The sequence below is a fragment of the Argiope bruennichi genome, chromosome 8 (assembly GCF_947563725.1).
Source record: "Argiope bruennichi chromosome 8, qqArgBrue1.1, whole genome shotgun sequence".
Taxonomy (NCBI): domain Eukaryota; kingdom Metazoa; phylum Arthropoda; class Arachnida; order Araneae; family Araneidae; genus Argiope; species Argiope bruennichi.
The window spans coordinates 25,887,573-25,914,952 of NC_079158.1; the positions used below are offsets into that span (position 1 = coordinate 25,887,573).

The following is a 27,380-nucleotide window of genomic DNA, read 5'->3' on the forward strand; positions in this document are numbered from 1 at the left end:
GCATTGTCTGTGACATGCTTATGAAATCAAAATTATAATAAATTATTTCCTTCCATTCCTCCATTTCAGATCTTCGATCATATATGCAGAACAGCAACACAGTTTTCAATTAAATACAAAGTTAATCAAAAATGATATTACATTTTTATAGTATGATATGTTTGTATATTATACTATTTTAAATCAGCAAAGTTGAATACAATTAGTATTTTTAGTGTCTCATTTCTCTGGCCTAACTGGCAAAAAGTGAATTCTTTGAAACATTCCTAGTAATAGCATAAAATAAAGCTATGAAAATGGAATCAAATCAAAAGAAAGCAACAAAAAAAAAGCATAATAATTTTGCACATTTATTTTTCTTCAAAAGAATGGTCTCATGCATGTATAAAAATCAAATCAAATTATTAAAAAAAAATCTATAAAAAAAAAGAAGAGACAATGAAAAAAAGTTTGTTAGAATTATGTGCAAATAATTGCTATGGTTCTGGAAATGATGCAACAATTAAGTGATTACAATAACTACACAATTAAACAATTAAGTGATAACAATTAACTACACAATTAAGCAATTAAGTGATAACAATTAACTACACAATTAAACAATTAAGTGATAACAATTAACTACACAATTAAGTGATTTTAAATGAAAGTTAATTTACAAATAGAATGTTATTTTTTTAAAAAAAGAAATTATAAGTATGACTTTGATAAAATAGGTGTTAAGGGATTTTAAATAATTTCAACTAGAATGGTACATTTCAAAAGACTACATCAAACATAATTTCTATGAAATTAATATAAATTTATATGTCCAAGCTTGAAGGGGGGGGGGGTGAACTTAAATGTTCATCCTTTTAAATTTTATATATAATGTAAATTTGATTTCTTTTCAAGCTTTTTTTTTTTTTTTTACATTCATTGATTTTTTTATGAAGTGCATGCAAGAACATGAAAAGAAGTAATTGTGTGCATTTCCTTAAATTACAGTATGTCACATTCATAAATGTTTTTGTTCATTATGGAAATATTGTTTGTCTGCATACAACATGTATATAACTAAAGGTGTTTGTACTTAGTGGCATTATGCTGAATTAAAAATCATAATTTCTAGTATTTTTCTTTGTGATGTTTGTGTATTTAAAACTTCAATAACTTTCATCATCATCTGCCAGGACTGCATCATGACTTAACTAGAGAAGACCTCCCCTTCATCTATACTTCGTAATGAAAATATTTGAACTTATCAAGAGAAACAATTAATTAATAATCAACAAAAAAAATATTTCCTTTTTTAAAATTAGGGACAAATGTTGAAGTAATGACTTCAAAAAGTTAATGGAATTAGAATGTCAGATGCAAGCATTTTAGTTTTAGATCTCAAAATTTTCAAGATGCCTGACTACTTTTTAAAGAATTTTCAAATTACATTAGAGGTTGAAAAACAAATTTTTTTGATGACAACTGTTTGTTTTCTTGATAGTGCAATAATTGTTTTTCTTTTACTATCATTTAAAACCATACAAGCAAAAATGTGTGAAAAATAAATAAAAATGTTTCTATATTCAATTTTAAAATTCAGGCTCTGCAATGCAATAAATCATCATTACAACTGCCTGTGTGCTAATGGTTGTAAGTGCAATAGATTTGAAGATACAAACACCTTTTATAAATGTATTTTCTTTGTATATGCTTTGCATATACCATATGCTTTGCTTAAAAATTAGTGTCATTTTGTATAATCATTTATCTTGCAACTTTCGAATCTTGACTAAATTTTGCATGTAATTAATAAATTAACTTTGTAAAATTTTCTAAAGTAAAAGGTGGACATCATTGCATGATAGTGTAGTATAAGATATTTTCCCTAGAAATGTAATTAGTTCTGATTTTTTACTGTTTTATTTCAGATGCATGTAAAAGCTCATTTTGATTATGACCCAGATGATGATTTATATATCCCATGCCGAGAGTTGGGAATTTCATTCCAAAAAGGCGACATCTTACACGTTATTAGTCAGGATGATCCTAACTGGTGGCAGGCATATCGGGAAGGTGAAGAAGATCAGGCTCTAGCTGGTCTAGTGCCTAGCAAAAATTTTCAGCAGCAGTAAGAATATTTTATTAATTCAATAATGATATATTTTTTAAAAATGAAATTAACAACTAAAATTGTAGTTTTTAGATTCATATTAGAAACTAATGCTGTTATTTAAATTAATCTGTACACATTAAAAAAGTGATAATTAAAAAAAATTTTTAGCAAAAACACTTTTATTTTTATTATACACTTTTATATTTATTATATATTTATTTTTATTTTATTTAATAACTCTAACTTTAAATCTTATGATTAATTTAATAAATCTGCATTATATATGGAAGATATTTCTTGATTTTTAATTCAGAAACTGTTTTGAAAAATTATTATTATATTGAAGAATTCCCTTTAATTTTTTCTGATTTTTATTGGGGGGGGGGGGAGGGGCTTTACTTTTCAAACTTTATGGATTCTAGGTTTTTATATATGATTCTTACTAGTTTGTAGGTGATTTTAGTAAATAAGCAAAATATTTCGAGTATTATAAGAATAAAAATTTGTTAGCAATTATTTATTTTTAAAGGATTATTACAAATATATGAATTTCAAATAATTATTAATAACTTTTTAATGTTTGATATTCTTTGAAATGATCTCTAACATAAAAAAAATGGTTTTTTTTTTTTTTTTTTTTTTTTGTAGCACATTTTATAGAAGTATATAATTGTTTTTCTTCCTCCAGGCAACTTATGATTAGAAAATACCAAGCAGTCGATATGTTTTTTTTAACATCGAGTTGCAATAACTGTAGTTTGCCATCTAATCTCCTCGTTATCTGATGAGGATGATGGCATTTCATATCATGGAGTTTCATTTTAACGTAAATTCCCAATTAGCGACATAACTATTTTCTGAATAAAGTTTGTATAAGATTTTATCATGTCACTGCTAGTTTCATCACTAGAATAGAAATTTATAAAATTTTCATTAATTCATTTTGGAACTCAATATATTAAAAAATTAAGTATGAAAGGCAGAGATATATCATTGGAGATCTTAATCGCTCCACTGGGATGTTTAACTGACAAAGCAATCATGTCCACATTTCACAGACAGCAAGTTTTGGCAGATTCTATCTTATCACTCTTACATGACATGCAACCACAGCGACAAATGCTATTATCTCATGTTAAGTGATTTATGATCATTAAAGATTAATGTAATGTTGTACAAAGGTTTTTATTTTAAATATACATAAAAATGCTTTTTTAGCACATTTTACAAATGCTATTCTGTATTAATTTCAGGCGCGAATCAATGAAACAAACAATCATTGGTGAAGCAAGTAGTAAAGAAAAAACAAAAAAAGGTACTACTTTTATAAATTGTATTTAATATTATCATTTTTTGTCTTTAGAATAAACTTGGCAAATTAATCATTTACTTATTTCATATTCGATTTTTTAAACAATGTCATTTAATTTTAATATAAGAAAGTTACTTGAGTAATTTTGATTATTATATTCTTGTATCAAAAATAATTTATTTATTATTGTATAGCTTATTTAAATCAAATAATTCAAGAAATAAATAAAAAAAAATTTTAAGCATATTTATAAACACTAACTTTTATTTCAGCTGGTAAATTCCTTTGTGCTAAAAAGTATCATAAAAAGAAAAAGAAGAAGTTATACAATGCCAATGAAGGTAAATTTCTTATTTTGGCTAAATATATGTATATATATTTTTTAATTTCTGATTATGTAAAAAAAAAAAAAAAAAAAAAAAAAAAAAAAAAAACTGCTATTGTTTTTACTATGAGTATGTTAGAGTAAAAATCAAATTTAATATCATTATTATTCCATATAAACAAATTATTATTTCACTCCTTACTAATAAAGCAGTGTATTTTGTTACACTCTGGAGCATTCATTCCTAATCTAAATATTTAATAATGTTCTCAGAAATTGGGGTCATTATTAGATTATGTACATTTTACTAAATTTATAAATATATATTGCATGATTGTTTGAAAATCACTTTAATAAAAAACAAGTATTTTAATGAAGACTTTTTAAAAATTTATGCATTGCAGATTTTTAACAAATAATCTCGTACGAAGTAGAATAAAATATTCTACTTCATACGAGAATTTATAGGGTAAAGAATAACCATCAAGTTTCAATTAATTCTTAAGTAAAATTAGATCGTTTAAAATAATTAAAATATATTTTAATGCATTCCCTGTTTTCCTTTAGATCTTGAAGGAGATCAAATTTTGACCTATGAAGAAGTTGCTTTGTATTATCCTCGAGCTAATCGTAAACGTCCAACTGTCCTCATTGGCCCTCCAAATATTGGTCGTCATGAGCTACGGCAGCGATTGATGGAAGACACAGAACGCTTTGCTGCTGCTGTACCACGTGAGTAAGAAATGTAATCATAATGAAATGGGTAAATAACCAATCAGTTTTATTTTTGATCAGAAGGGAGATTATTTGTATTGAAACATTTAAAATATTATTATAGATTGCATTTTAATTTGAAATTTGTAGATGAAAATTAATAATGAAAGATGTCTTTGGATTTCCTCTCTTAATAGCAATTATAATGAAAAATTCTCCGTCAATTTATTTTGAAATGCTCAGAAATCTCATGCAAATTAAGTAGTGAAATTAAAAATAATCTGAAATAATATTAGAAGACATTGTTCCACATCTGAACCTGAATGTTTTTTCCCCTACCAAAATATTTAAAATTATGTAATAACTTGACTCTCTTTACAATTTGAAGAAATATCACAGTTAAGGGGAAAAGTATTTCTTAAATTATTTATCTTTCACATTGTATATTTTCCCTTTATATATCCTAGTTAATATTTTAAGAAATGGTAATGGTTGTTGTTGGTTTATATTGACTTATTAGATTATCGGGAAATGCGATACCTTCAGCATAGAATTAATTGACAGTATGTTTATAAATTTTGCCAAGTTATCCAAGTTAAAAATTGAAATTAAAAAAATCAAGAACTTATTTGAAAAAATAATTTTACGACTCTTGCTGCAAGATATGTTCTTTGATAATATATTTTATTCATTGCCAATACAATTTATCCTGAGTTTTAAAAATTCTTCCTCCATTTAGATACTAGCAGAGCCAAAAGAGATAGTGAAAGTGATGGAGTAGATTATCATTTCATTTCTCGATCACAATTTGAAGCAGATATAACAGCTGGTAAATTTGTTGAACATGGGGAATATGAAAAGAACTACTATGGTACAAGTCTTGATGCCATTCGAGCTGTAGTTAATTCTGGAAAAATATGTGTTTTAAACCTTCATCCACAGGTAAAATTATTATTTCTCAAAATCACCATTTTTTATGAAGTATTATTTTATAACTAGAACAGTTTTGTAAAATATATTAGTATTAATTTTTTTTTCTGAATACTTTAAATAACATAGTACCTTTTAAATTTGATATGTATGAACTATATATTTCTATATTATATTTGTGTGAATAATTTAATATGCTTAAAATAATTACTTATATGCTTAACATTTTGAGAGTTGAATGCTGAAACAGTATTTCCTTTTGTTCTAGTCTTTGAAAATCCTGAAAAATTCTGATCTTAAGCCATATGTAGTATTTGTGGCTCCACCATCACTTGAAAAACTAAGGCAAAATCGTCTCAAAGCTGGAGACAATCCAAAGGATGAAGAGCTTAAAGATATTATTGAGAAAGCAAGAGAAATGGAGGATAATTATGGTCATTATTTTGATATGGTGATCATCAACTCGGATATTGACAAAGCATTTAATGAACTTCTTAAAGAAATAAATACTTTAGAAAGAGAACCACAGTGGGTGCCTAAAATATGGCTCGGCAATTATACAAATTAAGTATATAGCAAAGCTTGTGTAGAAGCCTAATTCCATAATCTAGCTTAATTTAAAAGCTAAATTATGTGTACATTAAAATGAGAGAAGTTTTAAAACAGTATGATGTACATGTTGTAAATTTATTGTTGTGTTTCAAATGATTTTTTTTCTCAGTACTGCATCTCTAAATATTAACGATGACTGTATATGTGGAAAGGAGTGAATTGTGCATACGGATTTTTCTAGTTGTGGCTGTTATTTGTTTGATAAGAAAGAAGCATTTTTTTTTGTACATATATGTAAATTTTTATGTAAAAAAATAATAAATTTGGACTAAGCACATGAATTCCACTGTGCAGATGTTACCGTGATTTTTTGCAATATGAAAAAAAAATGTGTGATAATTAATTACTAAAGTTCATATAAGAATGATGTATTCAGATTCATCTTTTAGAAAATGCTTGAAGACATGCCAGAAGTGGGAGAAAATTCAAAGTAAATAAAAATCACAGACTCAGGAAGACAAATATCACATTCATTACTTTGAAAAATCTCCAAGAAATATATTATTCAGATTGTTGTTTCTCCTCTATAAAAATTTTCTAAAATAATATCAAAGTAAAAATAATGATTCAAGTTAATGCAAATGTGTACAAGAAATGCTGCCTCCTTATTTACAAGTATTTATCTTGTAAATAAGTGTGCTGTTTAGTACTTAATTTAACATGAAGTGATTTTTTTAATGTTCATTGTAAATTTAATCATAATATATAATTTTTACTCAACTGATGTTAGTGTTCAAAACTGTTATCTAACAGTAATTTTTTTTTCAGACATTCTATTTCACCCATTATTTTTTCTCTAGAGAAAAAGTATCATCACATGCTAATATTCATAAAAGTTGCTATGTATTAGACAAAAATGTGTGCATATTAAATAGATGTACATACATGTGAAATGTATTCTTCTGAAATAAGATCGAAAAAGTTAAAAGAAAAATCAAATGTTTGTTCAATATTCGAATAAGGAATTGTTAAAAAGTTTGGAAATATCATGAAACATATACTAAAATTTGTGCTGAAATGTTCTTACAAATTTATACAATTTTAGAAAAAATAAAACTATTTTGAAATGTTTCAATTTAGAAATTCTTATTTTTGCTATTGTATATAGTCATATGCTCCTATCTGAGAGAGCTGACTATTGATTGTAGATGTATGTAATAAAAAGAAATATTCAATAGGATAAGTTCATTATAAGAAATGAAATCATGTAGCTATATTTTCAAATCACCAAATGGGTCTTCTTTGTCATTGGTAGTCACAATCACTTACAGATTTAACTTATCAAAAGTCACTTAGAACGATCATTTAAGCTGACAGGCCAAGACCTAAATTTTGATTTTTTTTATAGGTTGCAATCAAATCCACTAATTTCATACACTGTATAACTTTTTCTGTAATTGCATCTTTTTTTATATATATATTTCAATAGTTAAATATTAAAATTCTTAACTTTTCAATTATGATACAGCTCCTTACCATAGTATTTTTTTTTTTTAATTCTAGAAATTACTGTAGATTACATAAGCAATATTGTCCTTGTGATACAAATTCAAAACATTTCAATGTATGTCTAAATACATATGGTATTTTATACTATTTCTTCCAGATAATTAAAATGCTTGCATTAAATTTATATTTATTTTATAGCCACAGTATTTAAAAATCCTAGATGTCAAATAGTTCAAAAGATTTAAATAAAAAAAATAATATTATAACAAGTATGATGATGAATATTTAAGTAAATAATATAGTATCAAAGATTTAATATTTTAAGTTCACTATAATACATTTTGTACATGTTCAAATAAAGGAAGATATCATTTTATCACAATATAGTAGTGGGAAGTAGACAGCATGTTGAATTTATTCATGGCATCGTTACTAGAAATTTCAAAGTTTGTGTCAATTATAATATATAAACAATCCTTATAAAATTTTATGCACAAAACATAGAGCATTTAATTCCCATTTTAATAAATGTACATGGAACACCACAAATGAAAGACATTCGATTTCATCAATTGTTATATAATGCACCTTCAAGTTTTTAGAATAAACCGATCATCTTTCATTGATTAATTATTATAAACATAATTCACAATCCAATAATTCTGAATAACCTAATTCTTAATGACCAATTAACAATCATAAAAACTTGCATAAAATTGCAAATTTTACATGTATTAAACTACTACAGATATTTTTAAAGACACTGACTGCAAGTAAAGTTCCTTTAAAATTTTGAACGAAACATACAAATGAAAAATTTGATTCAAACCAATCAGCAGCAGTAATTAAAACATGTTACATGAAAGTTATTTTACATAGAGAAATGTTCTCAGGTATTACAGAAAAAGAAACTATGAATAAGATAAAACTCCAATATGATTAAGTAGATAAAAGTTCTATAATAGCAAACACTTTAGACAATTACTTGATGTACAATTATAAAGAACATGAATCAATATTGATATGAAATATTGGAGGGAAAACAATTACTCATCTTAAATTTCTAAAGCAAAACTGCTAAAATATTTAATATTATATAATATCCGGTACATTCAAAATTCCAGTGCAAAATTCAAAAAAATTCTAAGAGCATTTATAAAACAACCAAATAGAAGAAAAGAACAGAAATTTTAATATATTATAATTTTAAAAGAATTTGTCAACCGAAATAAACAAGATCCATAATCTGATTATTTTTTGAGGAATTTTATCTAATAATGCATGCATAATTTTACAAATAAAATAACTAATTTAAGATTTTATACCTCTTGAAGTTGATCTTTAAAATTTCTTATAAATGAACACAAGTTAATTTGTTAATATCAGTATGAATTCAAATGAAATTTTAGTTAAAGGATGGTCAGCACTATACAGTTGGTTAAATTAATCTTTTCTGGTGTTTTATATATAAATTGATGTGTAATAATTAATTTGACACATATGAAAAAAAGAATAACTTGATATAAAAATTGCTTTAATGAAAAAGAAAAGTTATGGTAGGCAATTTCTAAACAGAGATTTGAACTTTTTTTTTTTTACATATACAAGATGCTCAACATGAAAGATCTACCTCTGTCCTAAAAGTTAATTTTCTAGAACTATCTTCTTCTTAGTAAGTTACTTGACCATGTGCTTGCTAAACTTGATTTTTTACTTTTCTCACCTTGCATACGTTTTTCCTCTTCCTCCTAAAGGAAAAATTATGAATTAATTCTTAACTTACATATGAATTATTTTTTCTAACAAAAATCACACTTTTTTTTTTTCCTTCCTTTCTTAAGAGAATTCACAAAAGACTTAATTGTAATAAAAAATGCATAATGCAATACTTTATGTCAAATAAAATCTAAAACTTATACTGAAGTATATTTCACTTTAATAAAATCAGAAAATGGTACCAGTTAATCTCTCTCCTATATTCATTTCTACATAAATTTTAAATTTCAAAATTAATATTTTGAATATACAATTAATTACAGAGTTTATTATTCAGATATTCTTAAACTTACAAAAATTTTATTCCATTTGTTTTCAAAACAGTTAGCTTATATTATATATAAAAAAGTAAATATGTATATTATATTTATCACAAAATATGTTTTGAGAAAAATAATCTGATTAAGTTTTCAACTTAATAAGCTTATAAAAATCTTTCATTAAGGTTTTTACAATAAATTGCATTTATTTTATTAATAAAGATTACAAAAAGAAGAAAATGTCATTTTCCCAGAAATTAGATTTGATCAAAGGAAAAAAAAGAAGAAAAAAATGCATGCATTATTGCTTATTCAACCTATTTCTAATATACAGGACAACATACCTGAAGCCTTCGCTGATTTTCCTTAAAAGCTAAAATTGGGTCATCAAACTGGCTATAATGATCTAATACTGTGCGAACATCTTCTACTTCACTAGTAGCAATGGCTGGAGGGGATGAAATAACAAATCAAAAATATGAATAAACTAGAATTTTCATAATAATATACACTTCCAATACCTAAATAACAATTTACTAAAGAAAAGCTACATACATATCAATAAACATTAAAAAGAAGAAAAAAAAAAATTTGTTTAATTTCATAGGTCATTTTTGGATATTTTTATACATACTTCACCAATAATAATTAAAAACAATTTAATGAAAGAAATAACAATATATCAAAAAAATATGACTTTGAAATGAAAGAATGTTAATTTATTCAAACTTAATGAAATGTAGTAAGTAAATTACATCTTTGTGCTATAGCAAATAAGCATACATAAATAATAATAAAAAAAATTAGATTTGAAAGAAACATTAATATCTTCAATTATGCCTAACCCTAAAAGTGGAGAGAGAAAAAAAAGACCAATAAGTTAAAAAGGGAACATATATGAAAATGTTGAACAGAAACAGAATTTAAAATGTTAAAATTAAATAATTTACAAAAAAATAATTGTAATAAATAAAACTAAAATTTGTTATAAAAATCATTAATAATTTAAGTACCAATTTTTTGAAAGTTATAATAATATATATGAAAGTAACAAATAATAAGCTTACAACATTCATAATATGTTCTTCTGTTTCAAAAAAAATCAGTCATTAAAAATTCAAAACTGACAAGGTAGAATAATAGATGTGACATTTTGCAAAAAGTATAATAAACTAATAACACTGAACACGTGGATTTAAAAGAAAGAAAAAATTATAAGGCATAGATTACAGTTATGAGTAGAAAAGATCTTACCTCTCAATAAATTAGCTAAGTCATATAATGTTTTATCATCATCATTTCCACTCCATCGTTTCAATTTCAGAGCATTTCTTGGTTGAAGTTTAAATGATTTTTCATTCCAATCAACAAAAATTACTTTAGATAAGTCCCTATTTAAACATGATAAATCCTGAAAGAAAATAATTAACCATAATTTTTTAAAAACTTCTGCATAGTTTTAAATCAGAAGCATAGATTTGCACAGATAATTATCATGTTTTTAGAATAAAAAAATTAAATACTTCTTGATAAAAAAATATTTGGATTGTATTGTAATTATATGATATAAACTATGCTTTGCTTTATTTTTTATTCTTGATGGGATATATTATGTAAGATTAATTTGAAAATTGTCTAGAGTATTTTTCTCTTTGTTATTGTATTATTTCTGCAAGTAAAAACATGTGGAATTATAGGGGAATGCTAATTATGATATCTTTTTTCAATATTTCTTTTAATCTGAATGTCACAGAATATATAACTACACAAAATATGTTACCTTAAATAAAATCCAATAAAATATCTTATGAGATAGACCATCTTTCAATGTTTACATAACTTTAATCAATGCAAAATCTATATTATATATTATATATATATATATATATATATATAGCAGATGAAGAGAGAAATTGGTATTTAAATTTAAGCTAAAATCTTTTGAATCTACATGCATATTTCATGTTTAAAATGCATACTGTAACATTATTGGCATTTTGATTAATTTTAATATCCAGTCATATTAATAAAATAACTAACAATATAGAAAATATTTTCTAACTGCAATAATGTTAAAAATATATTAATATTAAAAGAATTGGACATTTTATGCTTGGTAAATATTTTGCTGGCTCTTAAATTCGCTTTCATTAGATATTTTAACAATAATCATTATCCAAAAAAATCTGAATTCTGTATTAAATTTAGATGCAATCAGTTGAAAATTTAAAATCAATACTAAATATATATAATTTATGTATGCAAATAGATTTTTTTTTTTTTTTTTTTTTTTACCTTTACATGATGGCCATCCATATATCTAGTAGCATCTCTAAATAATCTATACATTATATATCCATTAGGATCTAATGTGTCAATTATAGGAAAAGCAGTCTGTAAAAAGAAATATATATATATAAATATTTATAATAATAAAATATAAATTATTTGTAAAAATTAAAAATACATAAAGATTAAACATGACAAATAAGAAAATTACAGTTTATCCTTTTGAAAGAAATCAAATATACAATGATTAATTATTATTGAGGGTTGTTGTTTTCTCCTTATGTCAAAATTAAAATTTCTTATTTGTAAAATTTAAAAAAAAAAAAAAATCTGACTATATAAACTATGAAATGGATTCTCTAAGGTAAAAATCTTTTACTTCATCTCTATTTTAAAAAACAATCATTTATCTTTTCATACAAAAAAATTACTAAGCAATGTATTCATTTCATCTTTTATAATATATTGCCTTTAATTATCTGAGATAACATGCTTTTTATTAAATATTGATACTTTATTGTAGGGGTACAACCTCTCGTTCAATATATCCTTTTATTTTAATATGCTTTTTAGATAAAAGGGAGCTCTTACACTTCAATTGGTCATACCAGAGTTTCCATTTTTGATGCTCAAATTAACATCAGCACATAACCATATCGGTGAACAATTCAAATCAAGCATTTCTTTGCATATATACTTGCAATTCCATGAGTAAAAAATTCTTAAGATTATCAAATTTTATTAATAATTTGCATCATTAAATAGAAAATAGAACAAGATTACACTATGTGCCAATAATCACTTCATACAAAGGGAGGGAATATTTGAATTTATGGAATTAAAATAAATATTTAAAATGCTAATACTCACAAAGCCTTGTTCACTTGTGTATATAACAATTTCAAAAAAAGGAGGTCCTACTTGCTGCAGAAAGTAGTCTACACCAGGTCTCTTTTTAAAACGCCAGCCTGTTTGATACTAAAAGAAACATGAAGCATTTTTACATTTGAAACAGCATCATATGAACTTAAGTTTAGGAACAAATTTAGTTTTTAGTAGCAATGATATTAAGAAAACCACATATGTTATGAAGGGACTAAATATATCTGAATAGATTTATTTTCCCAAGATGAAATTTAATCCCTAAAAATTGTTTTATCAATCAGGAATTTCACATTTCTTCCATGCTAAATATATGTACTAATTGTTAAAACAAAAGTATCATTTATTCAAAAGCTTCAGCGTAGTAATAATCAAACAGGTACTATTAAGTAGTGGTGATGGTCCTAAAATCTCTTAAGATACGGTTGCCACTTAAATCTTGAAGGGGGAAAAAATCCATGTTTTTTCCCTGCACATATATTTAAGATACAAGAAAATGCATAAATAACACACATATGCTAATTATAATGGAATATGGTTTTAAGGTGTGGGAAAGCCAAGGAAAGAAAGCAAAAATTTAATATTATTCAAAACAACAACATATAAAAAAGGAGGTTTATATTTATGCACACAAAAAAAAAAACATCAATTTCTCTTTATATATTATCTAGAATTTAAGAAGACAACATTTGCATATTATGGGGGTGGTGGATATATTATCTTTCATTCTCTTTCACTGTAAGTCACACAAAATTAAGAACTTGGCTGAAATAAAACACAAAACATTTTTGTTATTATAATACTAATCATTTATTGATCACTAAACAAAAAAACATTACACAACAAGATTTTTTTTTAAATTTATGTTTGCCAATTCAAGTATTTAGGCATCAATATTTGCAACTTCTGCAGATTTTTCAACCATTAGTTTCATGGAGCTAATGAACTTAATAGTAAATAAAGTATAACATTTTTCCATTGCCTAACGTACATCTTAAAACTATTTCACTTTCAGAGAACATATGTGAAAATATTTCAGATATATCATCGAATGCATTAAAGCACAAATATAACACAACAAGTTTTAACGTCTATAAAAATTAAAATTATTGTTCTTGAGCTAAAAAGTTCGATATCAATTTATTTTCGGATTTGGCATGTCATTCCTTTCAGATACTAAGTCTGAAGTCAATGATGACTCTTTTGAAATGGCATGCTGTCTTGGCATAACTAGTAAGAATTTGTTTTCTCACATAAGGTTTATTATCTTACAAAACGAGTGTTACGTAATAAATTGATTTTGGAACTTTTCAAACCCATTCAGCAAAATCAGGATTGATTTTTTTATCCATCCAATTCTTATTAAATACAGATTTTAAGCAGCTAATTGATTTTAAAATATTTTCTAATCTATTTTGAATAAGATCACAGTTTCTTAATTAATAAACAAACCTTTTAATAAACTCAAGTATGGTAGACTAAATATCATTGCACTGCTTCTGCAGATTGAATGTTGCTAATCCCATCAGAGAAATGTATTCCATTTTTTTGCACAGTTGCTGAAGTCTGGTGCATGCTCATTAGCTGCAATTCGGGAATCTCATGGAAAAAGAACAATTGTCTCGTAAATCGAAACTGGAGAGAAAAGGGCGAGCTTCCGCTTTACACAATTGCAAATGGTATTGTTTCTTTTCTGGAAGCTATAACTACGATCTTTTATACTTGCAATCTTTAGAAGTTTGCATTTTTTGGATGAGAAAAAAAAATAACCAAGAAATTTAAAAATCTTTGTATTTTCCCCTGTTTATATGAAAATTTTCAAATTTCCCTGCATTTTTCCTGTTTTTTAAGATGTCTTTTAAATTCTCAGTGTTTTCCCGGCTCTCCTGGTGATGAGGCAACCCCGTAAGAGTTTGAATATAAAAACTAGAAAAATGCAGGGCATAAAGGTATAAGTGCTTTGCTTTTCCTTATATACATATAAAATAAATAAATTCTGGTAGAGCAAATACTGAATAGCATGTGGTTATTTTATTATATAATTTAAAATTTTAAAAGCATCATTTACAGCAAACTTTCTAATTTCACAAGGCTATAATATCATACTCAAAAAATAAACATGTGCAATCAATATGTTAATTTTCATAACTTTATTTCATTTTATCCTGATTTTGATTCTGCCAATATTCATCATGTTATGAGTAACATTGTTCATGATGAATACAACTTCAATGCATGTATATTTTAAGGTTATTCAAAAAACAAAAGCAGATTTAAAATATTTATTATTAATGGACAACATTAGACACAGTCTAATATGATGCATCACTGAATAAAGGAAAGTTTAAAATTTTATTCTATGCATTCAACACAAGTTCTTTTAATTAGTCAATAAACGTAGAATTGGAGACTATTTCTTCCCACATGTCAAATAACTTATTACTAAACTCGCTGCTGTAACAATTAAATCTTAAAAAGTAGCAGGTACAGATTTTAAGTGGCTATGCTTCTTCTGCTTGTGAATTTCTTATGATTACATTTGAAAGTAATTCAGATATGTTCAATATGTTTACCTGATAGTAAAGACAGAAAATCTTTCCTTGTGTCCATTATAAATCTATTAATGATGAGGCAGCTCTTTGTTTGAACAAAATGCTCTCAGCAATGCAACAATAGATTTACTCTTTACTCAATACAGCACACAAAATTACTTTTCCTGGGGGCATCACTTAATAAAAGCATGTACTATTTGCATTTTCACAAAAGCAAATAGTACAGCTGCTTTTACTAAGATTATCCAAAAGCAAAAATAAACTTTATTTTATCCAGTCATGTATGTGTATCATCTAATGCTATTCATTAAAAATAAATATTTCAAATATGCTCCTTTAAAAAAAAATGATAACCCAATATATACACATAGAAATTAGGCAGATATCAGAGCTGAGAACTGTCGAATTTATGAAATTGCCAGATTATAGTAATCGCTTCATATAGATACATATAATCTTTTTCGTAATGAAATAAAAAAATTTAAAAGTTTACTTACAGTCCAATCAGGATGCACTAATATTCCAGTCATTTCAAGAACTAATGTATATGGAGGTTGATAATAAGGTTCAGTCAAAGGATCTGGCAGAAGTTTCTCCCTTGATGGCTCTTTGATAAGCTATGAAATGAAAAAATGATTTAGCTTAAAATTACAAAAGCTGTAATTTCATTTTTAGTGTATTTTTTTAGCATTTACTGTTATTCACCACCTATTCATAAAACTAATAGGCTGTCATTAAGATTCCTTTCGTTATTTTACTGTTACAAAAACTTTCATGAAAAGAGCTGATGGACACAAATTCCAAGTTATATGCCAAAATAAATTTTGGCAAGCGCTAAAACTATCTAATCTATCATTAAATGCACATTCATTTCATATATATGATTTCTAAAAGTAAAAATGTTCCTTTTATATGTTTTGAGATACAATTTTATACTCTTAATTTTATTTTTAATATGCCATACATTTAAATGTCAAATAAATAAATATAAAAAAAGGAAATGTGCTTTTAATCAAACAACCATGTAACAAGCATTCTGACAGATTGCTAGCTTGAAGATATTAAATATTCTTTAATTACAGACAACTTTTTGTAAACATAGATATCTTCGAAGCATCTGTTAAAATATTTTATTTGCATGTAGATTAGAAGAAAACAAAAACTTGCATGTTTGGGGGGTGGAAAGCTTTTGAAATATATATATGTGTGTGTGTTGCAGTTAATGTAGTCTAAAGTATTTAATAAATATCTAGAGTTGATTTCAGAATTTTTACCTGTAACTTGAATAAAGATTTAATAATAAGACTTAATATGTTTATGTAAAAACAAGATGTCATTTACATAAACATATTTTTAAAAAATGTGCTCTTTTCCCCAAATAATTTTTTTTTCAAAAAAAAAAAAGAAGAAAAACTTTTAAAGATTTGTTAGAATGTTTTACTCAGCTTTGTAGATGCTGAATATTCCTCAAATATTTAGCACAGAATCATCAAAACAATCTTAAAAATTAAGCATCAGATGGGAAATATAACAATAATAATAAAAAATATTCAACAGAAATGTATTAAAGCTGCTCAATCATCTATATTTTAAAGGTAAATTTATAACCTTATCGTAATACAGCATTTCCTTGTACGTCCTGTAGATATAAGCTTTAAGGGCAGGCACTGAAACAAAATGAAAAATATATGTAGACATGGTTAAAATGAAAATTAATTAAATAAATTGATAGTCATTTTACTGTTGACTATTTATAGCTATTTTGGTGTTTATTCCTAAGCAAAATATTTTCATTTTGATAAGCATATATCTCATACTATTTTAGAAACCTTTCACCATTTTGTTCATTCTACTTTAAATTTTTGTTTGTATCTTTAGACATCCAATTGCATCACAAGAAAGAGTAGTAGTATTTGAAAATGAGGATACTTAAAATAATTTTCATTATTGCTTGGTTTTCAAATTAAACCTAGCATAATAAAATTTCAAAAATTTTATTAATCGTTTTCTTACTAACCTGGACCAACCACCCATGCAAATTCTATACTGACTTGTCAGTTTCTGTTTCAAACGATTGGTGCAGGATGCAAAATGAGGACATCCTTGATGATAATTCATTTTACATCCTGCAACCCTCTTTTGCAATAAAAACTGACCCAACAGTTTAACGGATGGATTGTCCGGATCAGTAGTGAAGGGTTAAAAGCATAGTTATGCTAACCTGCTCAACATGGAAAAATAAGATAAATTGCTGTACTTTGCTTATCAAAAGTGGTATATATATATATATATATTAGTAGCAACAATGGAAATGATTTCAGTTTCATTTCATGAAATATATTGCTGTAAAATAGGCTTAAAATATTTTTTAAACTTACTTTATAAAAAATGAAGAAATAATATAAGGCAAAAAAATTTATAAGACTGAAAAGATAATGCAAAATATTTTTTAAAGTTACTGCAGAAAAATGCCAACATTTTATTTAAATTTTAACTAATTCTAATTTTTAAATTGTTCTAAGGTGCCTTATTCTCCTTTCAAAAACTCATAAATGCCAAGTATGGAAATTTTAGGTCAAAGAATTTGGCTTATAGAGAGCTAACATAAACATTCATTAGTATTATTAATAGAAATACATTTTAGGAAATACTTACTGTGACTATACTCATCTTCAATCTAAAAAAAAAAAAGAAAGAAATAAGAATAATGAAACATATTTATGAATTTGAAAACATAATTAGTAATATTTAATTTGCTGTTAATAACTTAGTGACAAACATTTTTCAAATCTAAAGTCACTTTTTGATTCTACAGAACATTATAGGAAACATTTTTAATAAAGTTTTTTTAGCTTCAAATTTTTGCTCAATAAATGGAAAGATCAAATTCCATAAAGTGCTATTTATGATCAATTAAAAATCCATATCTACAAGAAATTTGTAAGTAGAAAAGAGAGCAAAGAAAAGAAGTGATACAGAAAAGCAATAATTATAAATTTTCAAAGCAGAAAAAAAAAAAAAAAAAAAAAAAAAAGGGATATTTTAGAATGCTCTGCCGTCAAATGAGGAAGGTGTTCCAATGATCAAATAAATAAAGTTTTAAGTTTAAAATATTTTAAAATATGTCAGATATACAATTTACTTCTATATTTATATACATTCTATATGATTATATATTATTCTATATGACTTCTATATTTTATTACAAAAATCATTATTCTGAATCAAAGTAACAATTGTATAGTTACAAATGTTATTGCATATATTTATAAATTATATTATTACAAATCATTAACATTTTTATTTTAGGACTGCAATAATATATTTTCATTCTCACTGCTCACTTTCTTCTATTATAAATGTTATGCCCATTTAAATTATTCAATTGAGGTAAATGCTCCACTTTTGTCACAATCCTGTAAACTACAATCAGTTATATTTCAAAATTAACATAATAAACACACAAAATATCAAAAAAGTTCCAAAAATATAAATATTTAGAATTTAAAAAAAAATTACATCTTTCATATCCTTTCCAACTTTTCAGAAATATTTCATTCATTTCCTTAATGTAACTATTTTAAGGAAACTTTAATGTAATAACTTTAAAAACACTACTTTAAAGTGATTTGACTCTACAGGCCAGATTACTTTACCTACAGTTCATTAAAAAAGGTTTTCTGTGAAAATAGGTGTATGCAGATATAATGTCTTGATAAAAGAACAGTTGATTTACTAAAATGGATTTCCAAGAAAAAAAAAATTGCTGTACTTATTGCTGTATTGCTAAAATTATCAGGAGGCAAAGCAATATAACTTTTCATTTTCAACTATGCTATTAGTTTTAGCAAAGAAAAATTTAGATATACATAAGAAATTAATTAAAACACAAAATTATACAGTTCAAATAGTGATTTTCCAGCAATAGTGATTGCTGGAAAAGCAATAAATAATATTAAATTAAGAATGAAGAGAAATAAAATTAACTTACTATGTTTCCTTCCTCATCACGTGGAGGTGCACCTACAAATAATAAAAATATTTATGATTATTCACTTTAAGAAACATAAAGAGAATATATAGATATATCTCTTTTAAAAATAAAGATGAATAAATATAAGTATGTTGAAACTTTTCAGGCCAGATCACTTTACCTCAACTAACAAATTTGGATTATATATGCACATCAACTCCAACATTGGGTACCAAGTCATCTAAAGCACTTCTTACATATATATTACATATAACAAATATCCACAAATTATTGAAGAATAGATATTTCGAAAGAATTTTAATTAATTAAAATATTATTCAAAATTATTTGACATTTATTACTGACTAAATATATAAGTGAAGTAATTTCACTTTAATACACAATATGATTTTGTTGATCAAACAAATTAGCACTGTTTTTAAGACATTTACATTTTTTTTAAAATTTTTTTATTGAATAGCAAGCATCTCTACTTTTTTAAGTCTTTACCGCTCAGTGTAATATCATAGTAAACTCACATATGCATTGTGTAATGAGGAGCGACTCTAGTGTTTTAGCCTTCATACAAAATTATGTTTCGTTGTTGTTGTTGATGTTTGCTTTAATCATGATAAAAAAAAAAAATAAAAAAAAATAAAAACCTTTCTCATTAACCTTGATTTTATTTCATTGCATTGCTAGGTGGTGTGAACAAGGATTCTGAAAGAGGGTATTTTTAGCATTTCTTGTAGTTTTCTATAATTTTTCACTATATATCCGTAACTCCGTAGTTTTCACCTGATTTCCATAGTAATTACAAAAATTCCGTAATTATTAGAGGGATGTATGCACCTTGGGGAAGGAAATGTGCATTTCAAAGCAAGGTGGGGTTTTTTTAATTACTTTTTATGCATTAAAAATTAAGCTGGAATCTCATGTTTTTCTGCAATGATGTCCAAATGCATTACAGCATAAAAATAAATTTCACACTATATCAAAATTTTTAAATATCATTTTTTAATCATACCAATTAAAAGTCATGTGAATTTTTGCTGAATTTCAGCAATTTTTCAAAATATTTTTTTGCTTAATTTCTAATAATAAATTATATTATTGTCCTAAAATTCAAATCTCTTTTATTGCTTTATCTATTATTTAATTGCATGATTTTCTACCTTTTTGAAAGCTAAAGAAGGAATATGTTTAATACCCGTGTTGTTTACAAGATGAATAAAAGTGTAAAGTCACATTATGTGAAAATCAAAAGGTACATGAATCAAACAATTGCATTTTTAAAAAGACTATGAGGTTATGAGGCTGGTCTCCACTAGAAAGATTCATATATGCATTAAACAGAAGGCAATTAAAATAACACAGCTTTAATGTCTGATAGTTTGGTAGAATCATAGACATGAAGTTATATCTAAATGAATTAAATAAATTAAATATAAACCATATCACCAGAAAATCAACTGTACAACAAAGGGCTGGCAAAATATGTCATAAAATGGTTGTACTCATGTTTACAATGAGGATTAAAAGTTATTCCAAAAAATTATGACTTCTTTAAGAATTTTAATATAATCTTTAAATGGAAAAAAGCAAAATTCTTTAATTCTTAACAGTCATAAATCACCTATGTTGTATATAAGAATCTAGAGTTCAATAAGAGTTAATTCCGGACATATGATCCTTTTGGAATGTAGTACATATCGCAACCAAATTATTAAAAGAAAGGGCTTAATCATACGGACATGTAACAAAAGCGGCTAAACTTTAATAGAATATTCTCAAAAGTTTTTTATGAAATTTTGTCAGAGAACTTGTTTAGAAAATTAATTGCATTAAAACTTAAATGTTTTTAAAAAAGCTTGAATTAAAACTCAAAAGATTATTTGTATGAAAGTTTTGATATAAAAGAAAAATGTAAAAGAAATATGAATTCTATTGATCTTGTGCTTAAAAAAGATTATCCTTCTTTCTGTAGAAAAATCATATTAAAAAGAGCTGGAATTATTCATATTCTCCTTTCCTTTTTAGCTGAATAGTTGTTAAAATTAATTCCTATAAAGTAAAATTATATTTACTTTAATAATGGTTTGCTTCTAAAATGAAAATTTTTACAAGCAACAAAACTACAAATCTAGTTTAGATGTATTTTCTAAAGTAATTATTATAGATTTTACTTTATTCGTTTAGATATTTATTCCTGATTAGCTTTATAAGCCTTCTCAAAATACTAAATCAACATTTTTTTTTTTTTTTTAAATCTGAGTTATAAAGTCTAGCTTACATTTTTCTTTTATACCAAAACTTTGACACAAATAATCTTTTGAGTTTTAATTCAAGCTTTTTTAAAAACATTTAAGTTTTAATGCAATGAATTTTCAGAACAAGTTCTTTGAAAAAATTTCATTAAAAACTTTTGAGGATATTCTATAAAAGTTTAACCCCTTTTGTTACATGTCCATATGATTACATTTAAGATAAAAGGGTTCTCACTTAATAATGCCAAATGTCTAATTATCTCTTAATGCTTAAAGGAAATGTCAGCACATTGCAACATTGACCAATTTAATAAAGTTAGCAAATTTAGACATATATACATTAGAAAGTGTGAGGTGCACATCAAAGCAATTTAATATTTAAAATTTTAATAATATAAAAATTAAGTGAAATTTTAGGGCTCTTTAGTTATTTTTTTGAAAATGTGCAACACAAAAATAAATTTCACATCATCTTAAAATTTTAAAAATTATCTTTTCAAAGAATAAACTTAATAGCAGAATTTTTTCATTGTTCTAAAAAAAAAAATTTCTAATCTTTAAATATGATTTGAAATACTATTTCTTCATGATGAAATATAACTAAAACTTAATAAAGTCTTCAAATAATTTGCTTCTGTTTATATATATATATATATATATATATATATATATATATATATATATATATATATATATATATATATATATATATATATATATATATATATATATATATATATATATATATGCAACACATAATTTTTGAAGTAAAATCATGGCTGAAGTACTTCATTGCTGAATACACTTTAAATTTTTAACGTCGTTTTATTTCATTCCGGGAGGCACGATTTATGTACTAACAAAAATGACAAACACAACACAACATAGTGCGAAATCAGGAAAAGCAAGTGAACATTTTATCTCTGTGGTTATATACTGTTAGATTTTGATAGGGATTTCCTACACGTGTTGAATTTAGTTAAGGGAATTATGGGGATTGGAAAGAATTGGTTTAGATCAGCAATTTTTATCCCTTCACTCGGAGTGTGGAAACCGCTGATGAAAGCATTTTTACAAAGCTTTCTGTTGCATTAATTAAATAGAAAAGGTGGAATAGGATCAGGAAATACGAGAATATTTTAGAATGAAGTTAATATGTACTGAATTGAGCTAAAAATTAATTAATTAGATTTTAAAATATCATTATATATATAGATATATATTGAAAACAATAATTATATTTTAAAACTAGTTTAATCAATAATTTTACTTCATTCTTAAGCGAAGAAAAAAATATTAAGTTATTTTACAGTTTATAGATATTTGATTTCCTTACCTTCAAATGTGCATTTAATAAAAGAACAGTTTTCTTGTTTTGTCAGAAAGTATTATGTGTTATTAAATTCTGTAGGCATTCACATATATAAATAAATTGACTATGCATTTTTTTTTATCTCTTAAGAAATGAAACAACTATAATAACTATTAGAATCACATGTGATTATGATGACACATACAAGAGTGTATGCTAATTTAATTAAGATGGCAATTGACATTTAATGCATTTTGTATCACAAGAAATAGTTTAAATTGCAATTATACTTTTAATTTAATATATATAATTAAATTTTATAAGATGATAGACTGGCTTGATTTCAGAATAAAAGCTGCTACAATAATTTCACATTCAATTCTTAGGATTTGTTTAAATATATACTTTATGATTAAAAAAGTAATGAGCAGTAACCAAATATTAAATTAAATTCATGCCCGACTGAAATAATAAATAATATTTACTATACCTTGTTTCTTAAAATCATTGTCTTAACACTTTTTCATAAATAAATGCAAGGGTTCAATTATTAACTTCATTATAAAGAGCATTCATTCTGTACAAGCATCAAAATTGTATTGAAATACTAACACTTCTTTCCCCCCCCCTCTCCCTTTTTTGTATTTTAGTATTTCTTTGTTATTTGAAGCAATTAATGCTTGGTGCATTCTAAAATTTAAATAAGTTGAAAGCTAAAGTTGATAGATAATATGAAACTAATATAAGTTGAAACAGCTGGTTTTTACTGAAGATGGCTATTTTGAAAGTACAATACATATATTAGTTCCAAAATAGCTGAGATTTCATTATTTAGATTTAATCTCAACTATTACATATGCAATCTCAATTTTTGCAGTCCCTAACATAAAGCTTGGAGGAAAAGAGAGATTCACACAAACAGCAGTTTAAAAAAATGTAAATGAAATTAATTAATTCAAGTAGGAGAAATAATATGGTAGAAATAATAAATTCAATTTGAATCCAGCTATCCAAATTTGTCTGATTAAAAAATTTCCAACATTGAAATTTTTTTTAAAAATTCAATTTAACTCAACTTGTAAAATATTCAAACTTTAAGACAGCAAAGAAATTATGCTTCCCTTTATTTTCCAACTGATGCCAATTTTGATTGAGCATTCTATTATACAAGGAAATTATTTCCAGATATTTTAGTAGCACTTTCTGCTGTTGAATACGAATTCTACAGTTTGAAGAAAAATAATTCTTCAAATTATTAACACTCAAAAAGATTTCAAATGAATTTTAGATAATCATATAATTGAATTAATTTTTAAACGCTTTAGGAAAACTGACTTAATAAAACATAGCAATAAGAAAACAATAAATTCAATAGATTAGGTTCTTACCATAAAAACTAGTTTAATACAAGCAGCAGAACAATTAAAAGTCAAAAAAAGAATTGTTCTGGGGAAATATATATATATATTTATAATTAATAAACTTATGAAAAATATGCAAAAATTACTTTAAAAGTTATATATCTTCAATAAAAATTTAGACACTAAAAATTATAATTTGATACCAACCCCATTCGTATATTGCCAGTCCCACTAACCCAGTAAACATGGAACCGAATGCTAAAAATGTATATTTCATTGCTTTTTTCGAAAAAGCATCATTCTTTGAGCCTTCATCTGAACTTTTGGAATGTTTTTCATCTTCGTTTCCAGAAGCTTGTTTGGCTCTCGCTGCTCTCAGTATGTCATCACTCAAAATCTTTACATCACTTGGTTTTTGAGTAGAATAACTGGCTTGAGGCTTTAAACAGTACCTTAGAATAGGAGCTGTGAAGATCGTTGATGAGCTTTTCATTCGAGTATTAACATTGAAGACATTTTTTACTCTATTAATAATTAATTTATTGGAATTTTGCCGGAAAACCCGAGATAAACACATGGAGCACCGGGCTGCCATGATGATATTTGTTTGATTTTTTTTAGAAGGGGGATTGAAACACAGTTATGATTAAACTAATTACTCATGAAAGAGCATACTAAAAAAAAAGGACATACGACGTGAGTGAATGAGCTATAATCTAAAATTACTTTAACATAAATTACAAAGACATAAATTATTTTAGTATAAATAAAATTTTTCTCTCCTTGAATACATTAATGTATAAAAACAATTTTAAAAACTACTATAATCTGTACAACGTACTGAACTGAAGTGTCGGCGATTTCGATTTATTTTGTTTTTGGTGGTTTGTTTTGTATGCTTGCCGCATTTAGAGTGTATGCTTAAACTTCTGTAATTGAAGTATTATACTTGTTTGAATTCGGAAAATTAGTTAAGTGCACAGCTTTAAAATGGAAAACGAAGAAGATCCAAAGGGTTATAGATGGGAGACTGAATATGAAAAAACATGGGAAGCCATTCGAGAAGATGAACATGGGCTCTTGACATCAAGTTTGGAAGAAATTGTTCATAAATCTAGGAGGAAGAGATTACTAGAAAAGAAAAATCTGAAACTGGGTATGATGCGTCATCTTTATGTAATCATTGATTGCTCAGAAGCTATGTTAGAACCCGATTTAAAACCTACAAGATACTTGTGCACCTTGAAATTACTAGAAAAATTCATTGAAGAATATTTTGATCAAAATCCTATTAGCCAACTAGGAATGATTATTACTAAAAATAAAAGGGCTGAAAAATTAACTGAGTTAGCTGGTAATCCTAAACAGCATATTACTGTTCTACAAAATTCTGCCAAAATGACATGCATTGGAGAGCCATCTTTACAGAATGCTTTAGAACTGGCCATGCAAACTTTACGTTTTATGCCTACTCATACCAGCAGAGAAATACTTGTTATTTTTGGCAGTTTGACTACTTGTGATCCTGGAGATATTTATGAAACTGTTGATTCCTTAGTTTCGCACAATATCCGTTGCTCTATTATTGGATTGGCTGCTGAGTTAGTTGTGTGTAGAAAAATTACAAAAGCAACTCAGGGTTCTTATAATGTTGTTATTGATGATTCACACTTTCAAGAATTGCTGTATGAACAAGTATCTCCACCTCCAGCTACAAGCAGCACAGAATCATCTTTGATCAGAATGGGTTTCCCATACCATCAAAGTAAAAGTGAAGGCAAACCATCGATGTGCATGTGTCATTTAGATAGCAAAACTCCTCATGAAGGATTTGGAACTGATGGTTATTATTGCCCGCAGTGTAATAGTAAATATTGTGAATTGCCAGTTGAATGCAAAGCTTGTGGTTTGACTTTGGTATCTGCACCACATTTAGCTCGCTCATTTCATCACTTATTTCCTTTAGACTGCTTCAATGAAGTAGCTGTTGCAAGTCTAGAACAGGGAAAATATTGTTATGGTTGTTTAACAACATTTGCAGAACAAACTGTGTATCAGTGTGGTGTTTGCAAGAATTATTTTTGTTTAGAATGTGATCTGTTTATACATGATTCTCTCCATACTTGCCCTGGCTGCTCAAGCTCTAGGAGACAATGAATTTGATTGTTTATTAAGTTATGTGTTTCTCTCTCTCTCTCTCTCTTTTTTTTTTTTTTTTAATGAACTACGGTTTTCATACAGCAAGGAACTTTTTTCATCAAAATTTTTAAAACATATTGATTTTGTATAATTATGTATTATTTCAATTCATAAATGAAGAGTTGTACTGAATGTTTTTTTATTGTGAATCATATTCATAATAAAATATTTACATTAATATATGATTACTTTTTAGCCAAAATATGTAACTATCTTTCACCAAAAATTAGCATTTTAAACATAATTTATGGATCACCATGATAATTAAAATTTATTGTTGTTGTTGAGAATGAATTTTTATATATTATAAGTGCAGTTCAAGAAGGATTTTTTTTTCATCTTGTAATTTAAAAATTATTTTTTAAAAAATTACATTATCATTCTAGAATGATAAGTAAAACATGGAATTTATTAGAAAATTTTATTTTGAATACCTAACACTGCTTTTCTCTTTTCTTACCTGAAATTAAAAACAATCTTGGAAATCTGCTTGGTCTGAAAATAAAAACAATCTATCTGAATGTTGTTAATAATATTTATTTCAAATTTTTATTGCTTCCAATTCTAAATTTTCAGACAGAACTATTAATTGTAATATTTTCAAATAAAGATTTGATTTAAAAATAGGATTCAATTGCAAAAGCCTTTTTATTTAACTATTTTCTGACGATTATTATTTTGGACTTTTGGTGAGTGTTTGGATGATAAGCACAATTTTATTATGCTTAGAAAGAAATTACTCCATGTTCTAGTTGGGTTAAAATAAAAATTCTTTTCATTATTAATAAGAATTTATTTCAGTGAAATTACACAGATATTTTTCTGTAAATATTCTATTATTTACCATGGATATCGCCCAATTGTAATCATAAATGTGGTTTAAATAATAAAACTACATTCGATAGTAAATTTTAAATAATTTTAATTTCCTACCCTATTATGAAAGAAAATTAAACTCTTTCAGTAGATTTTGAAGAACTTTCCAGTGTAATAATAACCATGGCAAGCTAGATTTTATAATTTAGATTGTGATATAAATTTCTTGCCTGAAATTATTGTTTTAAGTTTAATCTTC

General features: G+C 25.5%; 3 protein-coding genes across 5 annotated transcripts in view; 2 read left to right on the forward strand and 1 right to left on the reverse strand.

Moving 5' to 3' along the window:
• Positions 1-6,266, forward strand: part of LOC129980933 (protein PALS1-like) — a 198,879-nt gene extending 192,613 nt beyond the window's left edge. For all 3 annotated transcript variants that reach the window (XM_056091434.1, XM_056091433.1, XM_056091435.1), the window contains 6 exons: positions 1,908-2,107; positions 3,346-3,407; positions 3,677-3,745; positions 4,297-4,461; positions 5,183-5,385; positions 5,642-6,266. In XM_056091434.1, the coding sequence (XP_055947409.1) occupies positions 1,908-2,107; positions 3,346-3,407; positions 3,677-3,745; positions 4,297-4,461; positions 5,183-5,385; positions 5,642-5,941 (999 nt within the window). In that variant the 3' untranslated portion in view covers positions 5,942-6,266. The remainder of the gene's footprint in view (positions 1-1,907; positions 2,108-3,345; positions 3,408-3,676; positions 3,746-4,296; positions 4,462-5,182; positions 5,386-5,641) is intronic.
• A 2,685-nt stretch (positions 6,267-8,951) lies between these two features.
• On the reverse strand, positions 8,952-24,726 carry LOC129981934 (mitochondrial import inner membrane translocase subunit TIM50-like). Its single transcript, XM_056092992.1, has 10 exons — positions 24,314-24,726; positions 19,185-19,216; positions 17,849-17,870; positions 16,802-16,860; positions 15,691-15,810; positions 12,630-12,737; positions 11,766-11,864; positions 10,725-10,881; positions 9,815-9,918; positions 8,952-9,182 (listed from the first exon to the last, which is right to left on the reverse strand). The coding sequence occupies exons 1-10, from the start codon at positions 24,699-24,701 to the stop codon at positions 9,093-9,095; spliced, it is 1,179 nt and encodes a 392-aa protein (XP_055948967.1). The 5' UTR covers positions 24,702-24,726; the 3' UTR covers positions 8,952-9,092.
• A 246-nt stretch (positions 24,727-24,972) lies between these two features.
• LOC129981215 (general transcription factor IIH subunit 2-like) lies at positions 24,973-26,544 on the forward strand. The gene has a single exon (XM_056091965.1). It carries the CDS (start codon positions 25,097-25,099, stop codon positions 26,261-26,263), a length of 1,167 nt encoding a protein of 388 aa, XP_055947940.1. The 5' UTR covers positions 24,973-25,096; the 3' UTR covers positions 26,264-26,544.
• The last annotated feature ends 836 nt before the right edge of the window (positions 26,545-27,380 follow it).

Excerpts from the sequence above, each read along its gene's own strand:
- LOC129981215 (XM_056091965.1), top strand. The coding sequence starts at position 25,097 with ATGGAAAACGAAGAAGATCCAAAGGGTTATAGATGGGAGACTGAATAT.
- LOC129981934 (XM_056092992.1), bottom strand. The coding sequence starts at position 24,701 with ATGGCAGCCCGGTGCTCCATGTGTTTATCTCGGGTTTTCCGGCAAAAT. Across the intron at positions 19,217-24,313 it reads ACTGGCAATATACGAATGGG|GTGCACCTCCACGTGATGAG; the intron begins GTTGGTATCAAA and ends TATTATTTGTAG. Across the intron at positions 9,183-9,814 it reads AAAATCAGCGAAGGCTTCAG|GAGGAAGAGGAAAAACGTAT; the intron begins GTATGTTGTCCT and ends TTTTTCCTTTAG.